The sequence below is a fragment of the Aulonocara stuartgranti genome, assembly GCF_965226115.1.
Source record: "Aulonocara stuartgranti genome assembly, chromosome: 6".
Taxonomy (NCBI): domain Eukaryota; kingdom Metazoa; phylum Chordata; class Actinopteri; order Cichliformes; family Cichlidae; genus Aulonocara; species Aulonocara stuartgranti.
Genome location: NC_138944.1, coordinates 21,206,123 through 21,224,265, shown reverse-complemented (window position 1 = coordinate 21,224,265; position 18,143 = coordinate 21,206,123). Strand labels below are relative to the sequence as shown.

At 39.9% G+C, this 18,143-nt stretch overlaps 1 protein-coding gene across 4 annotated transcripts in view; it reads left to right on the top strand.

Moving 5' to 3' along the window:
- The window catches only part of dlc1 (DLC1 Rho GTPase activating protein), a 94,647-nt gene that overhangs the window by 31,560 nt on the left and 44,944 nt on the right, over window positions 1–18,143 (top strand). For all 4 annotated transcript variants that reach the window (XM_082536260.1, XM_082536261.1, XM_082536259.1 and 1 more), the window contains one exon: window positions 1,942–1,975. In XM_082536260.1, coding sequence (XP_082392386.1) covers window positions 1,942–1,975 — 34 coding nt within the window. The remainder of the gene's footprint in view (window positions 1–1,941; window positions 1,976–18,143) is intronic.

Here is an 18,143-nt window from a genome sequence, read left to right as displayed (position 1 = left end):
CAGCATTAGTCCAGAATGTTTGAAATGAAATATGTTTACAAGGTAACGTGTTTCCCAACCTTACGGATGGTACAGAAAGGATAAAACACAAGTTACAAGTTGGTCTTTTAGGGAAACACTAAATATCTTCTTTCTTGAATGGAGTTTTTTCCTTAAGGAAATAGTCACTCTTTAAAGGATCTTCATTTTTTTGAGTCCATTATGGCACATCACCAAAGGACTCCTTATGCCAATCTCTGATGCCAGTATCACTGAGTAAGGACTCTCGGAAGAACAGAATGTGATCGTTCTTCAGCCAAAGTGAGTGTGTGGGCAATTGCCTCAACTGTTAACCCAAACTACATGTTTCCAGCCAGCTGTCCTGTGGTATTTGTGCCACAATGTGGGTTTAGGCATTAGTAGGATAGGTCTTTCACTCCAAACTCATTGCATATGGGTGCACCCTTGGCATCACATTTAAATGCAATAGGAAAGTGTTATTTTTCAACATGCGTTTCCTAAACCTGTCCAAGTAGATTTTGGTGTCTAAACCTAAACTAATAAGCGAGTGAAAATGAAACAAATCAGTGAGTGATAAGTGAAACCAAGCTCTCAGACAGGACACAACCTTTGGTCTCTTGGCTGACGTTTTCTAACTTCTGCTGTTTTTTAATCACCTGAAGGTGAAACAAGAATGATTCATTTCTTTTGCTTCCACTCAATGTGATTAATTTGAATTTTGGTGCCATTTGAGGCATTATCGCTCTAAAAGAAGGATGGAATGAAAGAGGTCAAAGTTGTAACAGCATACTTAAACATCATTAAAGCTGTTTAGCTATTTCTGAGGGGAAAATAAACATTGAGTTGTAAACTCATCCTAATACAAATATCATATCGCATATAATATCACAATGTTTAGACTTTATGAAAACAGAATTCTTCTCTGGGCAGTGTGAGAGCATTGTAAGAATGGTCCTGCTTACTTTGTCTGATCTCTTCCAGGGGAGTTTGGATTAAACAGGTCAGGGTGTGGAGATCAGCAAAAGACCCTGAGGTCAAAAGTCAGCACCAAGAAAGACCTTTACATTCCAGCTGAATGCTCCACTCTACGCACGTGCAGACACACATGCACTTTACCACTGAAACGACACACAGACTGTTCTATTTTTACCCAGAAAGGTTGTTGATGCAGCATTATTTTCTAAAACCTGCAACAAATCCAAAAAAGGTCATATTAAGCAACTAGAATAATAAGAATCTACTACAGCTACAAAATGTGTTGTGATTTTATCAGTAATGTCTCTCCAGACGACCTACGTGAGAGCTGAATCAACATTAACTCACAGGAAAGTGTGCTGTGTGAACACTTTTAATGATGTGGTTTTTTCAGAATTCTTTGGTAGGTTTGTTATCTACTGTAACCATTTATTAAAATGTTTACACATCATAAAATTATGCATATTGGGTTTTGGCAACCACATTCCTGGTATCTCAAACCCGGTATGTCATGAAACAATGTGGTGTAATTATACGCTCCATTTAGGCAAGATTCTTAGAAGCATATATGGTTAATACCGAAGATCAACACTTATTTTTATGCAATGACTGGCATGCTTTTCTCTTTAGCCAGATGACCGACACGAACAAGCAGTTCAGCAAATACATACAATTTGCTGAGCTCGTGTTAAAACACTGGTTTATAAAACTGCAGATGCTCCTCAAATAAGAGGGATAACATGTAAAGGAATGAAATAAGTAGCTGCTGAAACACTGGAATAACACAGGATGAATGCTTATTTTAATTACACTCTCTAGGTCAAGGTTTATTTAGGAATGCTTACAAGTGCTAAGAAAAATCAAGCGAGTTTCCTGTGTGAATCACTCCGTGGCATCAAGTATCATGGAAATGCATCATAGCCAAGCTATCGTGACTATAATCTTTTTTTCTCCTCTTTTTCCCAGAGCACCCCCGTTGTTCCTGAGAAAGAAAAAGCTGGTAAGTGCTTGCTGTTTTTTCATTATCATTTGTGCCTGCCTAGATGAGAATCTTATTATAATTTTTTTTTTTTTTACCTTGTTCATTTTTCGGTCACGTAGAAGTTGTGAAAGTTGTCTTCAGTGTGTCTGGTCTGCGCCTAAAGTGGTTTATGTGAGGAGATTCTTGACAATTTGCGATGTACTGAGAGAGAAGGTGGAGTGTTTGACTGAACAAGGACAGACTGTGGTGCTATGAGGCTCTGGATATGAGTGTAGATAAGATCCTAGACTCATCTACGAAACCATCAAGCCTGTCGCCTTTCCGAGATAAGAGCCAGACTGGATGTCGAGTCTGTGCCCAAAACTTTGAACCTTTCCCTCGTTTACCTTTTGCCCTCACTTTCCAGACTCTGTATAAAAAAGAAAAATGGGGGAAAAAAGCAAATAGAAATAATGATCTTATATCAAATACATACAGCAGCACACAAGTTTCTCTAAGCAATATTTATCGAATAATTTAGCAATACAAATAATCTATTCTGAATGAATGAATCTGATGAAAAGACTTATTTCTATTGACATGTTATATCATTACATTGCAATTCTCCCAATGGGCCACTTTATTATGAATCGATCTAAAGAAAAAACTCAAATCTGTAGTGAATGCTCCCTCCACTCTCTATCACATAGTGCACAGGAAACTGTGGATGTACAGACCTACTTGCAGACAGACGGCAGGGGAGCAGTGTTCATTAAACACCCCCCCCCCCCCCCCATGTCGTCAGTATGCTGGTAAACAATACCGGAGAGGTGGTTCGACGTAGGAGATGAGGCTTTCATATTGCCCCCTGCTGTCTCAAAGCCTGATGAGAGTCCTCACTCAGGCTTGCTCTGTCTGTCCCTTTCTCTCTCTAATTAATACCACTATTGAATGGAAAATGTCCCAAATATGTCCTTGTGTCTGTGTGTGTGTGCATGCTGTGCATATGTGAGTGCTACCTGCATTCTAAGTTAAAGCTTGGGGAAAAAAAGTACTTTGCCAGCTTCAATGGGGTCAAAGTCTGTTCTTCATTTTTCTTAAATTAAATCACTCTGACTCCCTGTAAGCAAGTTATGTAACCTCAATCTTTGCGTCTGTGTGATAGGGCCCGTGGATGTGGATGGAGGGGGAGGATGGGGTTACAATGGGAGGTTTTTTTTCTTTTTTTGGGGGGTGCACAAGGCCCAGTGTTCCAGTGTTCATTGTGGCACTTCAAAGCCCTCTCTGTATCGCCAGCATTTAAGGCCTCTTGGAATGACACATTTCTGACAGTGTTACATCACACGCCATGCCCTGAAGGCTCCTGCTGCACTGCTATGAAAGACAGCTCATTCATGGTTAATTTTACTATGTGTGCAACAACAGAAGCTCACTAGTGATCAACAAGACGTTTCCACAGTCCATGCTCCCTAATGGCACGGTTGATGACCTGCCTGTGGCACTGGATGTACCTTAGCCAGTGTTATGGCTTGGCTGCGCACAAAGACCATGTGTCTGTTGCTCTGCAGAGCTACAGCTCCTGTCCTGCTGGTTATTGCCTGATTTTACAGGGCCTGCAAAGTACCAGTTAACTGTAATAGCAAGAAAAGACACAAGACATACCGCATACCATTGGAGGATAAGGACAGTCATGATGAGGTGAGAGATGCGATGTGTATGTTATGCTGCTGAAACTAAGAATACACTCAGATTTATTCATTTATTTATTCATTACCACAAATGTATTATTACTATAACAAAGAGGCAATTTTTGTTAAACAAAAAAAGCCTCTGTTTATCTTCAGAGGCAACTTTTTCTTGGATAAAAGATAGGAAGCTGACAGACTTGCCTCGTGGAGTAAAAACACAACAAGGAAAACAGCAAAGACAGCCTATATTGGAGGATTTAATATTTTTAATGCTTTCTGCTGTAGGCCTGAACACTTCAAGCACTCCTTTATCTGCTCTTTATTTGAGCAGGTTAAGGTAGCACATAGTTGGTATGGCTGGGTGAGGTTTAACAACTAGGGTTAGCTACTGTGAAGCTTTTCTTACAGTACTATTGGATCATCTGGGAGTAACCTTTATTGCCAATTTATGACTTAGAAATGTCGTAGACATCGCCCTCCATGTCATAACCAGAAACTGAAATGTGAAAGCAGAAAAACATAATTGTTTATTATAGCACTTGGTTAAATCCGTATCCAGTACAGTAATGATAATTATCTTACTGAAAACAAATCTTTTTTACCAATATCCTAAATTATTTGATTATCTATATTTCATAATTTGCAAGCTAAAGAGAAAATAGCTAACAGCTAAATGATGGTGTTTTAATTTTTGAAGACAGAGAAGACAGAGTGTAGCAGATAGAGCACAAAGTAACAAAAAAAGCTAAATGTTGGCATTTTTATTGTTTATGATTCAAACAACAGCTTCTGTTATTTGAACCAGTGACAGTGGTCTTGCCAAAACAAGATAATATGTGCTGCCTACAAAATGAAACGAATCCAGGTTCTTTGCTGAATGGGATCCAGATCCACAATATAACTTGATATCCAAACTAAGTTTGATAATAATAGACACTGTTGAGGGTAATAACACACAAGCTTAAACTGAATGTTCACTGATGTGAAAACTTGCAATGTTGTAAACATGTCAGAAATCCACGTTGCAGATTACTGATAGCAAAGTCGGTCTGTCTTCTGTGTTTTTTTCTTGGCTGTAGTTGAGTTTAGAGGCACCATGATCTGCCTAACTGATCTAAATATAAACCAGTGCAAATATAAAACACAATGATGGGCATCCAACCAATAGCAGGGTCAAATCCCGGCTTTTTACCTGGACCTACGTGTCTTGGCTAGCAGTTGGCGATAAGAAGAATAAGGAAACTGGAGGGTTAGATACCCTCAGTGGGATTCTTCATACTCCGACTGTGAATAACTTGCCTCATCATGTCTGTCTGGCGCTGTTTTTTTTTCCTGTTTCCCTGTTAGTCACTATTCTTTCCAGTTACAGTGATGTTACTGGTATTTACGGCTGATGGTAAGATAATTGTTTATTTGAAGTGACCTGAGCGTTAAATTGTGGGGAACCCAGAATGAATCATTAGAAAATCTCACATCAAAAAAACTCCCTTTTGAAGGCACAGCCGTCTGGTCAAGTGAAAAGATATCAGCGTGTGGATAAAGTCAATAGTTTCTGATCTGTAATGTCAATATGATTCATGTGAAGATTTGAATCTGAAAGAAGCAGCTAAAAAGATGTTTTAACTATATTTAATAGTTTGACTTATACGCCACCAAATCACAACAGCAGTTGCCTCAAAGTGGTCTATTATATTATAAGTAATACACTTTACAATAAGCGAAAAACACCACACCAAGCAGGTGACCCCTGTGAACAAGCACTTGGTGACAGTGGGAAGGAAAAATTCCCTTTTAAGAGGAATACACCTTCAGCAGAACAAGGCTCAATAAATAGACAGAAGGCTTATTGTGTAAAAGAGACAGAACTGATCCACTCATCTAATAAAACGGGGGGAAAAAGAAATTTAAGTATATTTTTCTATTTTTTTTCCTTTAGTAGAAGTTCTTAGAAATATGGTGTATCTGTGAGGAATATGTGACAGACTTAGTCATCTGTGCAAACAAGTAAATCAGTCCTCTGAGCACAGATGGTGTCTTAAGGATCACGTTTTCTCTGCAGATCTTGTGACTGATCATTTTGGCTCCAACAGACCACGTTCCCACACAGCGTCCCACTTAATTCAGAGAACATCACAGTTAGCAGAGTTGAACAACTTGCTTTTCTCATTTGCGACAATTGCCTCTTTCCTGCAGCTGCGTGCCCTCTTAACGGCAGCGCTGTCATCTGAGAAAGCGCTCTGACAGATGTAAACAAGCTCTTCGTATTTGGAGCCAAGTCAACAGCAGCTCATGACTGATGTTTGTTTTCTGCTGCTTGTTCCTCTTCTTTAATTGAGTCTGCCTTATCCCACTTTTTGCCCTCCCCACTTCATACCAAGTACAGGAGTCAATGTGTTTGTGCAAGGTCACATTCCTGGCCTCCCCCATCCGTCTCTGATGGCCTAACCCCCCCCCAACCAGCCCCTCCTCTCCCCTCCCATTTGACACCCTCTCCTTTACTTCCTGTATGGAGACCTGTAGTGTAACATACTGCAGCTGAGTTGGTTTATATTTCAAACTTTTGAGTCTGAGGTGGAAAGATTTACAACTGCAAATCACAACTGTTCCCTTTGAATGTACATAATCCAGTTTCCTCATGCTTGATGTCAAAGGATATCTGGGATAGTTTGGAATTTTAAAAAAGTTTGGAAGCATTTGATCTTTCACTGTTCTGCTACTTCAGATTTCTGGTTGAATCATATTGTATTACAGTAAGTGTTCCTCCTGTGAATTTTGAGAGCTCTTTCTTTGGGCATCCATCTCCTTTACTGTGAAAAGGAAACCACACATGAAGGGGAATTTACAACAGGAACTCCTCCTGAAACTCCCGAACCTACAACAACAAAAGTCTCCCCTGTTCTATAGAAATAAGCCAGAAGAGGTGAAAGAGGCCTTGCGTCATCAGTCTTATTATAGCTGTTCAACAGCTATTGATTCAGTACCCACAATACATGCAACGTATGTAGAAGAAGAAGACTATCATGGAAGCTGCCGAGTAAATGTTCTACATGGATGGTGAGAAATTTATATTTGTCACTGATTTTTTATTTTAGTTTTTTGGTAATGGGTTTAGGCTTGATCCCAGTCAGAGACACAAATCCCTTTGGGGTTGCATCAGGAAAAAAACATCAGCAAAATCAAACATTTGGAGCTACCTGCTGTTGTGACGTAAAAGAAAATTGTCTTTTTTTAGTCTTTTTGCATAAAGAAACCTTTTTGATATTGGTTGTATTTTATTTTTAATGTCACCATTTATAGAAACTCATGACATAATAATAATAATGGATACTTTATTGATCCCCATGGGGAAATTACTTGTTTTTCTCTGCATTTGACCCATTCACTCAGTGAAGCAGTGGGCAGCCCACTAAGCAGGCGCCCGGGGAGCAGTGTGTAGGGACGGTACCTTGCTCAGGGGTACCTCAGGGTAGCCGTTAAGTGGATTCGAACCGCCGACCTTCCGATCATGGGGCGACCACTTTACCTACTGAGCTATCCCTGCCCCATCCCTGACATTAGGTTAAGGTTGAGGTAATAAGTTCTGTTGTGGTTTAAAAAACACTCTCTGACCTTTCTGGCACTTACCTTCTACCTCCCTGTGTGAAGGGCGGGTAACAGGTGTAATGTGGGTAAAAATTTCCATTTGGCGGGTAATTCTCTGAGGTTGTCCACCACAAAGGTGAGTAAATGGAACAGGGTAACTGCAGAGAGTGTATAGAAGGTCGATAAACATCACATGTTTAACAAAACCATCAAGTTGGTTTCATTCTTGAATACATTTAATAGCAAAGTAGATTTATATGAATTATACAGGTCCTTCTGTTTGTTCATAATTTGTTTCAAATAATGACCATGTCTTTAAGGTTGCATACATAATTATTACCTAAATATCTATGTAAATGTATGTATGTAAATTTGATCTCTGCGATGCTTAGCCAGTGGATTGGCTTGTCTGTCTCTTGGTCAGGAAACCAAAAAGTTAGTTTTAGACATCGGATGTGAGAATATTTTTTGCAAAGGCTTTCATCACATGAAATAAATATTTTTTGGTTTTTGCTTCAAATAAGAAACATGGATAAGTTGGGAGGTAACTAAGTAACCAATTGATGCCATTCTGGATATGTCACTCCCTATTCTCTTTATTATCATTTTCAAAGAGGTGTATATCCTCTTAAATATATTCTTTATCTTAAATAATCCTGGAGGAATTTTCATCCATAGCCAGGAGGTTGTAAATCTCCCCAGTGATGATGGTGTAGCATGCCAATGCTGTCCCGAGGCTAATGAATCAGTCCTGGCTCAGCAGGCTCTGTCACTCCCTGGCTGGTTTATTCCCCTTGTTTGGTTGTCAGGGAGAGAGACTGAGGTTCACTCAGATTCTCACTCAGTCGGTGGATTTTTTTCCTTTATATATCTTAAGATGTCTGGGGTTTTTTTTTCCGTGATTTCAGAAACTTCATTTTTATACCTTGAATTAACTGGTAGCTAGCATGTGAGGGAGTGTATAGTTCTGCATCTACATCATAACCTACGCCATAACTGGAACTCCATTTTAACCCTACGCAGCAAAGTTCTGCGTAACCTGACGAGCACCTCCTGAAAATTGTATCTACACGTCAGGTCAACGCGTAGCACAATGACTAGAATGCCGTGGAAGTTTGCAATGTGGGGACAAAAGAAGTTTCCGGTTACTATGTAAGTTAGGATGTAGGTTTATCACAGAAGTCTAAATCAAGCTTAAGAAATCAAGTGGGTGGTCACATCAAAGGAACTTGCACACAATTACAGTCACACTGTGCCACACACACACACATAACACATCTTTGGCTTTTCTGCAATGGGCGCATTGTTTTTCATAGACATTTTGATGGAAGACCCTGGCATACTGTTCCTATGCACTGTTTGAAGTCTTCCCAAAGCACAACACCCCTGTCTCCATATCTGGGTCAGTATGTTGGCATGTAACCCTCTCCAGACTGTATTCTGTGGATTCTGGTATTCGTGCACACTCCTGGCAGGCTGTACACTTGTTTGACAAAGGAGGCATTTGGCAGTGCTTTCCTTCCTGAGGTGTGAGACTTGCATTGTTTTCTGCTTCAGCATATTTACCCTCATATCCAGGTTACAGTCTGCGTATTGCCCCCTATCACAGGTATACTGGAGACAGAGAGGGAAAGTCCACCAATATGTTGTGATACACACACACTGACCCAGAGGGTTTCTGTTTGTGTCCTGGTGTACGCACACAAGCGCACTCGCCTGAAAACAACAACTCATGTCATGTGAGTCAAACCAGTGTGTGAAGGAGGAACGGAAACTCTGATACTTCCATAGTTTCTTTTTCTTTATCACGCCCTAATCCTTATTTATTAGGTTGTCCAGGACATCAGTCCACAGTTGTGGGAGCATGAACTAAAAGGTTGTGAAAAGGTTAAGATGCAACAATCCAACGTTATGAGTCTCAGCAAACCCCGGGAGACCATAAAGTCAACTGGCCGTGATGAGCACAATGCTATCTTGAAACTGCAATTAGCCTAAGCATTACCTTCACTTGCTGGAGCAATCAGCATGACTGGCTGATCTTTCTCAAGTGTGAGCTTAGTGTGAAATGTAACAAAATGCAGTTTAGCAGAACACAAATAGTCACACACACACACACACACACACACACACACACACGAGTATGAGACTGTTGGGTCTAAAAGACGATAGAGTGTTTTTAAGTTCAGTAAACTGTGAGATATTAACTTTTTTTTCTGGTTGGATGATTATTTGGGGGCAGCATAACAAACTGAATGCAAATGAAATTATTATCACCTTATAATATATTTTTCTGCAGTCTTCTTTCTGGTCAAACAATCACTGTTTGTCTTGTCTTTTCATTATCTTCTGAAGAAAATATGTTGCGCTTTAGCTGCTAAATTCTCCATTGCAATCACTAGCTTGTTGCTTGCCTTTGTACTGAAAATAATGTCCTGTTGTAGCTGGAAAACACAGTTATCTCACTAAATACTGACTTATGAGTCATTCAAGCACAACTTTGACTCAGGTATGACATATGACACAAGAACTGGACTGAAAACCAGTGGCAACAGTTTTTATGTAGTGATACATCCAAGTCTTTGAAACAAATCTTTATCACAACAACAGGTGAGGTCAGGAGAGAGGTACAACAGAGCCTCTGCAGCCATCTGTAAAACATGGCGAAGCCTGTCGTAGTTTGGAGCTGCATTTTAGCCAATGTTTGTCACAGTACGGCTGTGTGCAGGCAAAAGTAGGACCCAAACGCAAACTCACAGAGACAAAAGGTAAACTCAAAAAACACAGCTTTATTGCTGGCGTGGAGTGGGACACGAAAAACAATACAAAATAAACTAAACTGGAAAAACTAAAGCACAAGGAGCCACAGGGAAAAATCACACAGCTATGATGGAGGACGCAACACTGACAAAGAGAAACATGGGGCTTAAATACACTGAGGGATAACGAGGGGGAATGAGCCACAGGAGGAGAGCACAGCTGAGAGTAATTAAGCAGGACGAGGCAAGGGAAGCAAAACTGGAAACATTAACATAGAACAGACTGTGAAAGTAAAACAGGAAACACACTGACGGAACTCAAGACATGTGAACTTAACAGACTGGGGGAGACAGAACATAGGGATCTGAAACATGGAACAGAAAGGAACAGTAGATCAACATGAACATAACAACGCCACAGGGGAAGAGTAAAACTGAACACGATTAACACAGAAGCACCAGACCTCTTCACAATAAAACAGGAAACATAATGAGACGTAGACATGACAACCCAAACTTCACAATGTAAGACACAGACATGAAACACATGAAAAGCAGGGGAGATTTACCATAGCTGGAAACACGAGGGGAAAATAATAAGAACTAGAAACACTTAAGCATGATAACAAATGAACTTAGGAACCTGAAGGGCTTACATAAACTAAAACATCAAAATGAACTAAAACTCAAAACACTGGGTCATAAGACCCAGGATCGTGACAATGTTATTGCAAGTCTTTTTAAAAGTTATGGGATTATGAACACAGAAAACCACATTATGATTTTAATCTATAACACAGTACCATCTGGAAAACATCTGATTGGCAACAGCTCGATTTGTCAGCATGACAATGATCTCAGAAAGAAAGAAATCTGGAGAACTGTTCCTGAAAAGATTACAAGAAAGATAGGTTGAAGAATAAAGGTGGTCATAACAAATACTGCAAGTATTTCCCAGTTTCCTAGCAAGCATGCTAATGGATGCATAGGAGGTCATTTGGGATTTAGTATTTTGCCCAAGGGCAAATAGAGAGTAGAGGAGCCAGGTACCAAACTACTAACCTTCTAATTAGTGAATGACCCTCCACCTTTTGAACCACAGCCCTTAGTTTATTGATTGGTGAATTTACAATTGCAGTTTATGCAAATTGGTGAATCTAAAAGCATTCAATTAAAAAGAAGTTACCATTTCACATACAGGTAACAATATGAGCCTTTTTTAATGTAAAAATAGAGTACTAAGCATTAACATTAAAAACACAGCGTAGCTCTCGTGCAAGTTTGTGTTTTCTTTGTCTTTACAGCATTTTATTAAATTTGCATGAAATATTAAAACCATTTAAAATGTAATAACAAACTTTTATTTGACTGAAAGGCACATTCCTATTTAGATTTTATCTTTCAAAGGCTTAAAGTAGCTTGTGTAGCCCCACCTTTGCAATGTGACACCAAATCAACACCAAAAAATAAAAGAGTACAAAAATCAGTTTAAAGTTTTCGAAATGTTACTACAGCTTCTTTTTTTAAATTCAGCCAATGCTTAAGCTTCCTCGCTGATCTCAGAGAGTTGTACTTGCTAAATAGAAGCCAAATCATGATTATCCGATCAACACCGCGGTGGTACAAGTAGTAACGGATTGTATTATGCTGTTTTTGGCCATTTCAGAAGCTTAAGTTTGGTTATGTAAGAATCAGCAGTGCATGTGTGTTTCTCAATAACTAATAGAATTTACTTGAGCTTGTGTTTATGGACGTGTGTGTTTGTATGTGTTCACTGTATGTTCTCGTCTGTCCATAATATATTTACAGTAAGTCATGCTATGAGTCGGACGGTTTAACACAGGATTGGCTTAGGAAAGTGATTATTGACTGTTGGGAATGACAGAAGTTTTTGTGGTCAAAGCAAGTTAAACTCACTTTTTTTCACTCTTTAATTGCTTCTAACATTTTGTCCTCTCTGAGTGGATCTAGATGTTATCCTGCACCCCTTCATTGCCGTCACTTCCATTTCGTATTATTTCTTTAAGATGAGGGCAGGTGGAACTTCAGAACAAGCATGCTGGCTTGGAAATACATTATATAACAGGCATTGATGCTCCTTGTGTCTAGACAGGGAAGGGCAGGTGTAAATAGACTGGATGTGAAGGAAGGTGGAACAGTTAAGAGGCAAAAATAGAGAGACATACAGGATAAAATGCAAGTCGTGACTGTGACCCACTCATTTATTCACAGAGAGGGATGAAGCTTCTGTCAGAAAGCACTTACTCACCTTAACACACAGCACTACACACACACACACACATACACACACTCTGGCAGAATAGAATATGAGAGCATTGCAGCACTGGCTGGATGTGTCCCAGCAGTTACCGCACTGATGCCTGCTGCAGCAGACGGGAGTGTACAGTCCAGACTCGAACAGAACAGAAGGAGAAGGAGAAGCAGCCCAATGCAGAAGATAGCTCAAAACCAGGTAGATGCAGAAACTAGTCAGATTACGCTTGGATATTTGAGCACTGATGATAGTGATGTTTAAGCTATTCCAGATAGATATTATCCAATTAACTGACGAGAGGGAAATGCACAAAAGACAACTTAGTCAGGAATAAGTGTGCAGATAGAGTGGGAGTCTGACATTGGTAAGCTTAGGTGGATCACCATGTCTCGCTCCATGAGGCTGCTGCTACTGCAGAGGTCCTTCAGTGACCACATCAGGTCCTCTACCTCCAAAGCCCTAGATATGCTCAGCAAGCCCGCTCGAGAGGCTCGTCTGGCAGGTGAGTGGCAAAAGCATGTTCGTGTTGTTGCTGGTTCAGTGTGCACATCCTTTCTTCTCGTTACTTTCCTCTTAACGGTTTGCATATATGAATGTTTAGATACAAAACATACACGTGTAGTTTATCATCTCTAAGATGATGCGCAACATTATGACAAAAATGCATTGTCATTGTCTCAGAGAGGAGGCAGGATTTATGGCCAGGCTTCTGTAAAGTCAGCTGTATTTCTGACAAACAGATCAATAGAACAACAGCTGACTGGGATTTAATGGATGGGTGGGGTACTGAAGCTCAGAGAAGGAAACAAGCAGTTCGGATTGTTTTGACGGGTTTGTGTCATGTTTAGAGCTTTCTCGTTTTTGGTAGATGTTCGTGAACATGGCTGACGCTTTCTTTTTAAAGAGAGCAGTGTTGCTGTCATACCTACTCTGTCTCTCTAGTGACCAGGTTTGGCCCATGTATAACTAATGAGTTGGTTATGCACACATAGGACTGAGTCCATTAGAATAGACTTCCAGGTCTCTGGTAAGCTTGCTTTTAAATAATACAAATAGTCCCTGATCATATAAAAGCAGCAGCACAGAGAGTGCATTTACAGAGATGCTCTTTAGGAATGCTGGCCCCAGATGGCTGACATCCACTACAAGTTCAGGTCTTTTCAAAGTGCTTTTAAGAAAAAGGTATCTTTATTTAAGGCCACATTATGTCCTTGCGTCATGTTTAAAATCTGTGTTCTTTGCAACTCAGCTCGGTTGTTGGATGTGCCTTTTCAAAGGGGGTCACACAAAATCCCCATCAATCCAGAGGTGAGTGCCCTGTGGACCTAACCTCAGTAGAAGTAAAGAGCACCAGGTAATAAATATCCATCGACAAACACTTCCAGATATGTCTCACACTGCAGCATAGATCACTATCTTACATGAAAGAGAGAAGACTAGAGAAGTAGGCTAAAGAATTATGACAGGATCTAATTACAGCTCTCCTGTTGTGACACTAATTTCTCCCTTTTGTTTTTTCAATACATGTCACTTCCTCAAGATTTAAGCTCAGTTTTAAGGCTTTCAACAGCAAATGTGTATGTAATTAACTTTTGACTGTGCGTGATGTCATTCATGACATTAGTGTGCAGGAACATGTTGTTCTGAACCGAAACATTCATAGTTGTGCCTTAGTGTGTTTGGAACCAAACAGGCTTAACACGTCTTCAGCCCCTTAATGAAGCTTTAATGAAAGTTTTCTATAATCTTTATGTGTGAGTCCAACATTTTCTCTTGCTGTGGGAGATGACAGCATTTCAACAAGACTCTTTTTAGTCCCTTGTAAAATGATTTCTCATCTAAATTGACCTCTAGAGGACAAAAGATGGGTAAGATGATATTTATTTACTTTAACTCATGACAATGACTTGATTTTGGTCTGTAAACCTTGATGACGCATGTGCATTTTCTAACAAACACCGACAGTATGATCCTCAAGGATCTCACTTCTGCACAGTATCACACGTCCTGAAACTCAATAGCCTTGTTGACATTTCCCACCCTTGTCATCCTTACACTTACATCACATATTTAAGTGTGTTTACAGCTGAAAGGAGAAAGATGTACTCAACTGCAGAGTTCATCCACTGACAAAGCCCAGCTTCTAGTCCAGTCTTTGTACACACTGTCTACTGGAGACGTAAGCAAAAAGATCACCGCTTCCTCAAGCTATTTATTCTCAAGACCAACTTAAATCTGCCTACTTTTTCAGTACAGCGTTTCTTTAAGAAGCAATGAATGCAACATTTAGGCCACAGGTATGAAATTTAACCATGAAAGTCAGCAGATAGTAAACCAATGAGGCTGCAGACAAAAGCCATTCGAATGTTTTCTCAGTCAAAGGCGAGAGACGCAGTACACCCGCATGTCGCCAGTCTGACATTCCTTTTTTTTCTTTTTAAATCAAATCTTGCTGAATTTAATTCTTATCAGCCTAACAAAGGTGTCATCTATACATATGCTAACTGTGCACTAAAACAATGCATGTGACCTGAAGTTTCTCTGAAGGCTGTATTTAGACAAAATTCACATTTTGTGTTGAACCTCATTTTTAACATTGTGCCATTTCTGAGATGTAATCATGGATTGCTTATTTCTGCTCTACATTTGCACCATGTTTGGACAGCTACCATAGAGGTCTAACTACTTTATCTCTACTGTAATGCTCATAGGGTAATACTGTTGCATAAGAACCAGATCTTGATCAATAAATCTATTTATGAAGGGAGGCAACAGGTGTATTAAGTTGGTTATTTTAGAGCATTTCAGCAATTTCTTTAATATTACTACAAGACTAAGGCACTGTTATTCACAGCAACCTCTTAAATCGGTTGCCGTGTTGAAATTAGCTTAACTTTTATCTATATCTTCATGAAAGAATTCAACTTCTTGTCCGAGCCTTGACTTTTAAGGTCCCAGTAACCGTATAATATAGTGTAACCTATTCCTAACTTTTTATTTCATATTTGAGTCTATCCAAAAGAGCCACATTTTTCCATGAATATTACATATATGTTTGGGGTTTTTGCATAGTAAATAAGTTATTTGGCGTGACTACAGTGTCCCTTGTTAAGATCTTGCGAACTAGTGAAATTTTAAATGAGTACAGCAGCCGTTATGTGTGTGCAGCTTCACCAGCTTTATTAATTATAAAAAAGCACAGACTGTGTTTGCTTGTGCCGAGTCTTTGTGGAGCCATAATTCAACGCCAAAATGAACAAACCAAAAATAACTGCACTTCCAAATCTGCATTACCGCTCCATCCATTTTGAACTATATAAGTGGGTCCATCTTGTACCAGAAGCACACAGAGACAAAAACCTGCTTTGTGCCACGTGAAGCTGACGAGGTGCTGACACATAACCATCTGGACCAAAGTGGTGTGGGCGTGATGAAGGACTGGGGAAACCAATAACTCTGCAGCACTTGCTAAGAATAATGTTACTTAAAATTTTTCACCACTGCCAAAACAGAGACATCAAGGTCATGACATGTTACTTTGAAAATTATCTGTTAGGAATTAGTGCATTTAAGTGCTAGTGTTTCAATATGGGAGCGTCGTTGTGCCCCTGCTTGTCCATGTGTGATTGTTAAGTGGCAGCCAGGCTTTTGTATGGGTCTGAAGGGTGGGTCAGTGGGGTGCCCATAGACATGTTCCGGTCTGCTCAGACTCTGTCTACTGTTAAACCACACAGATGTTCTGGACCTATTGTGGCTCTACAGGGACCCAACAGAGTCATTTCACGCTTGAAGGACGCCCAAAGAGGAAGTCAGAATGGGTGCACCACTGTGACATCAGCATAGACCTCTTTGAATGAAAACCGACAAGGCAACTGTGTAACAAATTAGCTTCAACAACATACATTCACAGCAAGAATGGAAAATTTAGCGGCTGTTTTAGCTGCAGATAAACAAGACAAAATCACTCTGTTTGTTTTCTCGACAAAGTCCATTTTAACTGCTGGGACTGAAAAAGCTTGTATCACACACTACTTTGTTCACCATGTTCACCTTGCTGTTGCTTTTATGTTGTTATTCTGAACTATTTGTTGGGTTGCAGCTTGTACTTTTTTGTCTTCGCAACACTTGTCTATAGCACGTTTCAAATGGCTAATGGTAGCCGATCAAGAGCAGCGTTCCTGCACCTTCAACTAATGAGTATTCAAGTGTGATTGGCAGACTGTTGTCCACTGGTTTATTTAGCCATGTGCTGTAACCTGGCACTGATAGCCAGTTATTTGATCAGTCATGAGAAAATAATGACATCCCACGGCTGTTTACACCTTTAGCACATCTCCGTTGTCTTCTCACGTCAGTGATGCGTTCATTGTGCGTGTAAATAGTCGCGTTTTCAGCATCTAGCTAGCTCTACTGAAGATGAGCAAGCATGAATGGAGTAAGGTTTTTTTTTAAGTGGCAGGTCATTTCAAGTGCAACTTTTCTAATAGCTCAACAAACCAACCAGTCACACTAATTGTTTCTCTGCAGTTTGTCACAATATGTACATGTGAGCTAAATGTAAGTTTTCTGTATTTCCCGGAGAAAGAAAAGTATGTTTAATGCACAGATTTTATAAACTGGAAAAGAAAAGCTTATGATTACTGTCCCATCTCGTTTTAAAGTTGTTAATTTGATATGGGATCTACATATGATGTGTTACATAGTTATGGTTTTTATACTAAGTATAAGTATACTCATTTTCTGTTACTCAAATTTGCAATGAAAATGTACCAGACGGTTTTGTGCAGGTTGTCACATCTCATCTTGGCCAATCAGAAGCCTACAGACAATCAAGGAGTTCACAGTCTGACATCAACAAAGGAGGTTAAGTTGCACAGCTTTGACAGTTTCTTAAAATTGTCAAGGAACTTTTCAGAAGCTCCATTTTCAGTGATCTGAAAAGCCATTTACGAGAGGACAAAAGACAAAAACACCCAGAAAAGCTATGTTTACAAGTATACCTGTGTAGGTGTGTTCAGCTTGTATTAAGGCTTATGACTTTGCTTTGTGAGGGGTGTGGCCTCTTTGAGGTGTTTTCCAACCAGTCTCAGCTTCTAGGCTTCACTTCACCTGGTTGACATCACTGAACTGGATCACTTGACCCTGTTTGTGAATATGATCACTTGATTCCAAAAGAAAGGCAAATGCTGAGCCTAATCTTAAGGCTTTAAAATAGAAGTCAACAGACCAATGGCTGACATCACAGCTGCGTGCATCTTTTAGGGTTTCGAGCCTGGCTACAACTCTAATAGAGGTCCTTGTTTCTAAAGTTGACCTTTTCTACTCCCATCTTGATGTCAAAGTGGCTTCAGGACAAAACTCTCCACTAAGGTTTTCTTTGTATCGTTAATTTGCCGCAGCAGATGCTCCTCTGGTGATTTGTCTTGTGGTCGTCCATTCGTGCATTCTGCAGAATGGCTTGTGATGTTCCTTCTGGGCACCCACCAGTTTCAGACGTCACATTTGAGCATTTGCTGTGACATTTAGGTCAAGCTGCTCATTTGTGACTATAAATAGCACGGCTTTATTATTTTATCAAGTGCACTCCGCTGTCTACTTCTCTGCGTGTTTTTCATCCTTCATGAAGATGAAGAAAAGTAGGCCAACACTACTTTCCTTTCCTGTGATCTCAGTGGAAGAGGTTCTATTAAAGCCCACGTGTGTCTCTTGAGGGATATGTGCTATGTTTGAACCTCCTGAAAGAGCCATAAAAACAGTTTGTTTTTGTGGGTGTGTAAGTGTGTGAGTAATTGAGGGAATACGCAAAAGCATGCACGGACCCTTTTACCGCGTTAGCGTAAGTATGTTTGCTATATAAGATTACAGTCATTCCTGACTAGACATGACTATGGGACACATGCCAGGGA